Here is a 6,944-nt window from a genome sequence, read left to right as displayed (position 1 = left end):
GGAGGCGGCGGGGGTAGTGAAACCACGCCCTCGGAGACAGGCTCTGCCGTGTGGGAGGTAGCAGGAGCAACAGAAAGGGAAAATTCAGCCCCTCCCCTTTCCCTCTTATCACGTGGGGATGGAGAGAATTCGAAAAAGGTCATATCATGTTCTTCCATTGGTCCTATTAACAGTTTTATCTCTGGGTCTGGTATAAGACGCTGTTTTGGTTTCACTACGGCTGGCCCCTCCCTCTCCACTGATTTTCCCGACTGCAGGGATGGCTCATCGTCCATGCTAAGAAGGATGGAGATTTTCCGTATTTTGTTGGGCGGGGTGTCTTCCCCCGGGGCTGTGAGAGAGGGGTGTCTGATGAGCTCCTCCCGCTATTGGAGGCTTTTGGACAGTTTCTGCAGCAAGTTTAGAGGTTCCAGGTTTTAATGGAACGGTTTGGAGGTCCTGGGGAGTTTGTAAAGCCTCTTTTTTAGGAGAAATAGATGTTTTTGCCTCCTGGATTACTTCATAAAGTACTCTCCCCGGTGATAGCAGACTTGTAGCTAACATCGTTTAAAGTTGCGAGATGATAAAATACCATATTTGCATTTTCCAAAAAACATGGATCATAAAGATCCTTGACTGTAGCATTTGGGTATTCTTTTTTTATCCAGGATAACAAAGTTTCTAATTCCTTTCTGGTAATAATTACTGGGTGTTTCTTAATCATAGTTTCTAAGCTATTAAGTACGTCTGTCTCTGTTTTCGAGAGAGCCCCTCCCATTTCTAGTTTTGGACAGCTTACAGGCCTTCAGTTCTTTTTATTGGTCCTTGGAGTCCCAGTCCGTGTTCTGTCCCCTGTGCACTGGTTTCAGAAGGTCCTGGGCTTCCAATTTCCGCCTCCAGAGATTTTCTGGTTTTGGCCTTTGGCTGCTGTCCAGTAGTCTCCTGGCACGGTATCTCAGTGAGGGCCTCACATGCGGGAACCAGATGTGGCGGGTTCTCGACCCCCACATGTCCTCCCTGGATGGGGGAGAAAGTCCTTGCCAGGAGTAAGAGACGAACAGGACTTTTGGATCTTCTTGGTCTTCAGATTGTTTATTATATTTTATCAGTAATTTACATGCCGCCGACATAGCATGAAGCAAAGCAAGGACCAAAACACAAAATGCAGGAAACTCAAGGCCCTTTTAAAGATAAATCACCCAATTGTCACTAAGAACATACATTATTTTGACTTTTCTACCAATGCCTAATGAACTATCTATTCATGTAGCCCTGTACTGCGGCATTTCCTAACCAATCATTCTGTGCTACCAACACTGCAGAAAACGGAGTAGATGAAGAAGAAGGAAGAGACTTGAAAAATGACAGGAGTCCTCCATCTTGTCTTCATCTACTTACCATATTAATAAACCTAAACCTCTAAATTTTTCACCTTGTGACAAACTATATATTGTACTATCACCTCACTCACACCCTTGTAGATTCTAATTCCTCCCAAAGCCTTGGCAGCCCTCTCCATGGACGAAGGTTAAAAACAGTGTTTCCCTGGGGGGATGGATCCCTCAGGACAGGCAGAGAAACATTCCCTGCACTTTGGGTTCCAACAAGTGTTGTTGGATGAAATAAAAAAAAAAAAAGAGTAAAGGGCAAATCTTTAATGGTTCATAATGTTTAAGTGGGATTGTATTTCAAATAGTTCAGCATTGGGTTTTCTACATCCTAATTTTTATAGAAGTAATGTACAACTGAAAGGTAAAGAGAAGGGACAGGTTGGACGAAACAAAACAACCAGTCATTCAAAAGGGAATAAACTTGAATAGCATGATTGGTATTTTCTTACAGGCATGCTGAGTGTTCAGTCTCTTAGCCTTTTTTGTAATGTACAAGTCCATGGGAGATCCTGAACCTCAAATCACAACAGTTCTTATAAATAAATTATGTTGGAGGTGGTCACTTCTCAAAGTAAGTTATAAAAAATGGTATTCTGGTAATTTAATGATACTTCTACTTTAATAGTTTCATAAATTTAACAGAAAAACTTCATTTGTTATTATCTTGGTTATGTGCAGCCTTAAATAACTTTGAAACTGAAGAAGATCATAAAAGAAAATATTATAGTGGGGGAAGAAGGGAATTGTGTAGCTTAAAAGTTACAAGGAAGTTGGTTTTTTTAGGACTGCTGCAAAAGGCAGAAGGAACATTTTAGGAAACTTTCAGGTCATTCTAGAATGTGAATGTAATCCAGAAGGAAAGGATAATTACATAAGTTTGGCATAGACCAAAATAATTTTATTATTATTTTTTTAATTGTTTTTATTTTATTATCTATTGCTGATTATTTAAAAAAGAAATCAAATAGTGTGACAGGAAGTGAGGAATTGGAGAGAAATAGCTGAAGAGTACCAAAAATATGTAGTATACTTTTTATTGGCTTTATAACTTTTTAAAACTAGACTTGTTACTAAGGGAAACAAGAAATAGTCACAGATAGTCATCTAGGTTGAATTGCTATGACAAGGATCCTTGAAAACACGTAGCATAATTTCAGTGCAAACCAGAGAATTCTTAAATTGCGATGCTTTGCAAGGCTTAGGGGAAATGTTGGGAAGAGGATATATGGAGTTGCAATAATGCCAAGGTGGATTTTGGACTAAAAGGAAATTGCACTTGTGGCAAGATCAGACTTGGAAGCCCATCAATAGGAGGAAGGCGTTAGTAAACTAGATTTAGTGCAGAGAAGAGCAGTGAAATAACTGAAACTGGTAGGATTGTGTTGGAAAGGTAGAGTGTTAATAAACAATAGTAATAAACTTAGCAGCTTGAATAAACTAATAAAAGGGTGATTGGTTGTGTTCAGTATTTAAAAAGAATAAACTCACAGAACCATGGTCATAAGTAGGAACAACAGATAAATGTTTAAATCGAATATCAGGAAAATGTCCCAAGTATTATTCTAAGTAGGTTCAGTCTCCCAAAGGTGGTGGGGAAGCAATGGATCCCTTATCCTCTCACCACCAGGCAGGAGGAGGGGACCTTAGTGATGGAGGGGAGGGGAAACAGGGTTCTGCTAGGGGTGGCAGACAAATCCCCTCCCAACCTACCCCACCTCCCCAGGTGCCCTTATACAATAGGTGCAAGGCCCTGGAATATGAGGACCGGGGAAATGAGGACCAGGAAAAAGAGAATGCGGATGAAGGTGGTTCTGGGATGGAGAGGTCACCTAGGGCAAGGCAGCCTATCCCCCCATCATGACCTCCTCAATTAAGAAAAAAGAAAGGTAGTAGTCATTGGTGACTCCCTTTTGAGAGGAATGGAGGGCCTGGTATGCTGACCAGACCCAACCCATAGGTGTGCTGTCCCCCTGGGGCCTGGGTAAGGGACATCACCAAGAAACTTCCCAGCCTGGTACAGCCCACTGACTATTACCCGCTACTGGTTTTCCAGGTGGGTACTGACGAAGTCCCAACAAGAAGTCTGCAGATGATCAAGAGGGATGTCAGGGCCTTGAGGCGACTAGTTGAGGGATCTGGAGCACAAGTAGTGTTCTCTTCTGTCCTGACAGTTGCAGGGAATGATGGGGCAAGAAACAGGAAAATCATGCAGATGAACACATGGCTTTGAGACTGGTGTTACCAGCAGAATTTTGGGGTTTTTGATCATGGGTCAGTTTATACAACACGGAGCCTGCTGGCAACAGATAGTGGTCCACCTGTCTCAAAGGGGAAAAAGGCTCTTAGCTCAGGAGTTAGTAGGGCTCATTGAGAGAGTTTTAAACTAGATTGGAAGGGAGATGGACGGGACAGGGCCAGGCTCAACAGATAAAGTATGGGAAGGGAAGAACTATAGTGACCACCCACATAGCAAAAGGAGACTTAAGAGGGGATGCCTTGAGCAAGCACAAGCAGCCAAAGATGTAACCACAAGACAAGACTATGGAGCATTCCCTTGCACCCCCACTGGGATAGTGACACACAAATACCTCTATAAAGTGCCTGTACAGCAACACATGCAGTATGGGGAGCAAACAGGAGGAACTAGAGATCTGTGCACAGTCACAGGGCTTTCATTTCATTACAATTATGGAGACGTGGGGGATAGCTCACATGACTGCAAAGTTGTTATGAAGGGCCACACCCTGTTTAGGAGACACAGACCGGGAAGGTGTGGTGGTAGAGTTGCCCTCTATGTGAGGCTACATTTGGAATGTATGGAGCTCTGTCTTGGGGTGGATGACAGGCGAGTTGAGAGCTTATATGTTAAGATAAAAGGCAGGCTAGTAAGGATGACACTGTTGTGGGTGTGTGCTACAGGCTGCCTGAGCGGGAGGAAGCGGATGAGGCCTTCTACAGGCAGCTTGAAGCAGCCTCAAAGTCACAGGCCCTGGTCCTTGTAGGGGACTTTAACTACTCTGACATTTGCTGGAGAAGCAACAGAGTGAAGCACAAACAGTCCAGGAGGATCTTAGAAAGCATTGATGACAACTTCCTGTCACAGGTAGTGGAGGATCCCACAAGGGGATCATGTGCTGTTCGACCTTATACTAACAAACAGGGAAGGCCTTATTGGAGATGTGAAGGTTGGGGGCAGCCTGTTCTGCAGTGACCATGAGATTGTGGAGTTCAGTATCAAGCAAGGAGGAAGCAGGGCAGCACGTATGATCACAACCATGGATTTCAGGAGAGCTGACTTAGGTCTCCTCAAGGATCTTCTTGGAAGAATCCCATGGGAATGGGCCCTGCAGGGAAGAGGCATCCAAGAACGCTGGTCAATATTCAAGCACCGCTTCCTCCAGGCTCCAAAATGATGCATCACGATCAGCAAGAAGTCAGGCAAAGGGGGCAAGAGACCTGCGTGGATGAATAAAGAACCCCTGTCACTACTCAAGCATAAGCAGGAAACACATGGGAGATGAAAGCAGGGTCAGGCCACTTGGAATGAATATAGAGAGGTTGTCAGAGTAAGTAGAAATGAGATGAGGAAGGCCATGGCCTATCTGGAATTAAATCTGGCCAAGGATGTTAAGGACAACAAGAAGAGCTCCTTCAAATACAACAATAACAAAAGGAAAACTAAGGATAATGTGGACGAGTTACTAAATCCAGGGGGGGAGACCGGAGACAGAGGATGCAGAGAAGGCAGAGTTACTGAACGCCATCTTTGCATCAGTCTGCACTGACAAGAACAGCCCTCAGGGATCTCTGACCCAGAGGACCAGTGTAAAGGAATGGTGGGAGGAAGACATTCCCTTGGTCAAGGTGGATTGGGTCAGAGAACACCTAGGCAAACTTAACATCCACAAGTCCATGGGCCCTGATGGGATGCATCCAGGAGTGCTGAGAGAGCTGGTGGACACCATAGCGAGGCCACTCATGATCATCTTTGAAAGGTTGTGGAGATTAGGAGAGGTGCCTGAGGACGGGAAGAAAGCAAATGTCACCCTGGTCTTCAAAGAGGGCAAGAGGGAGGACCCAGGGAGCTACCAGCCAGTCAGCCTCACGTCAGTCCCTGGAAAGGTGATGGAGCCCTCATTCTGGAGGCCATCTCTACACATATGGAGGACAAGAAGGTGATCTGGAGCAGTCAGCATGGATTCACTAAAGGGAAATCATGCTTGACTAGCCTGATTGCCTTCTACAATGAAACAACTACCATGATGGATCAGGTTTTTGCATCTGTAGGATTGTTTCCTGTAGTTTTCCTGTTGCTGGATGCTGTGGGCTGTGTGCTGTCCTCCAGTGTTTGCCAAATAAACTCTGTGACAACTTATGGTACAAAGCATTTTTCAGCCAGAGTAGAAGCTATTGACGCTTCTGCTGCCATTATATCAATTATATATGTTTTAAAAGAAAATTGCTCTCTCAGGGGAAGGTATTGGGCTTATTTTGCCCCGAGGAGAGAGTTAAGACATTGGAAAGGAGCCTCCAGGGGCATAGTTTAGGTCTTGAATTTGAGTATGTTGACAGTAGGATTATGGATGGTAGAGGTGTTGTGGTCATGTTTTGTTCAGGCTCTGAATGAATATGCATGAAACTGGGAGATCCATGGGAGGGTTGAATAACCTCTCAGTGTCATAGGAGGAAGTTCTTCCAATGTTTGCAATTAATCCCTGGGTACAGACATGCATTCATGCAAATTATGTCTGGTACCATAGTGGCTAAGAAATACCTGAAATCAGAAATTAAGTGGGAAAATAAACAAACTCACCTCCCAAAATTGTAAATCTGCAAAACAGTTTTCTAGAGCTTCCCATGTTTCCAACCACTATCTCCTTGCTTTGTGTTCCATGAATAATGAAAACAGGATTGCTTATAAAGCAGAATGGTTGAAATATGACATTGTGCTTTTAGCTTGTAACTGTTTTCTTTTTTCCTCTAATTCCAATAGGAGCATGGAAAAACTCAGTAGAAGAATGGACTGCAGAAGACTGGAATGAAGATGTAAGTGTACCTTGTTAGGTAGACCGATTGATTATTTACCCTTTTCATAGTTTCTGTGTTGTCTTCAAAAGCTAAATGTTTGAAGTAATACTTTGTATGCATGCAGCGATATTTCTTCTTGTGTTTTTTGCTGCAATTCCTGTTTAAAATATATATATTTATATAAGCTTTTTTTTAGAATTAAATTGAATCAAGAAATATTATTTCTTGGTGGACAATACATAGATAATAAAATTTAAAAAAAAAGTTTTATTCCAAATTAAGTATTTGTGAATTATAAATTCTCCACTGCTCAATGCTGGTGGGTGTTAACTGCATACTTCCCCCTATTGTGTAAGGATTTAAAGCCATATTATCACAAGACTTTTATGTAACTAAGTGCTGCAGTTTACTATCAACTTTAGACTCTTGATTTGATGCTTTTTGTTTTAAATCTGCATAATTGTTCCACTTAGTCCACTTCATGTTCATAATCTTAAAAAAAGAGCTAGTAATATGCTGAAGTTGGCGCTTAATTGCTTCATTCCT

At 42.8% G+C, this 6,944-nt stretch overlaps 1 protein-coding gene across 1 annotated transcript in view; it reads left to right on the top strand.

The window, feature by feature from the left end:
* The window catches only part of LOC103617962 (ubiquitin-associated protein 2-like), a gene marked incomplete at its 3' end in the record, with an annotated part of 124,966 nt that overhangs the window by 105,067 nt on the left and 12,955 nt on the right, over positions 1-6,944 (top strand). The window contains exon 8 of the mRNA XM_017737660.1: positions 6,364-6,416. Within this exon, the coding sequence (XP_017593149.1) occupies positions 6,364-6,416 (53 nt within the window). The remainder of the gene's footprint in view (positions 1-6,363; positions 6,417-6,944) is intronic.

The sequence above is a fragment of the Corvus brachyrhynchos genome, unplaced genomic scaffold (assembly GCF_000691975.1).
Source record: "Corvus brachyrhynchos isolate BGI_N302 unplaced genomic scaffold, ASM69197v1 scaffold356, whole genome shotgun sequence".
Lineage (NCBI taxonomy): Eukaryota > Metazoa > Chordata > Aves > Passeriformes > Corvidae > Corvus > Corvus brachyrhynchos.
The sequence above is the reverse complement of the archived record's forward strand: the minus strand, read 5'-3'. Positions and strand labels throughout refer to the sequence as shown.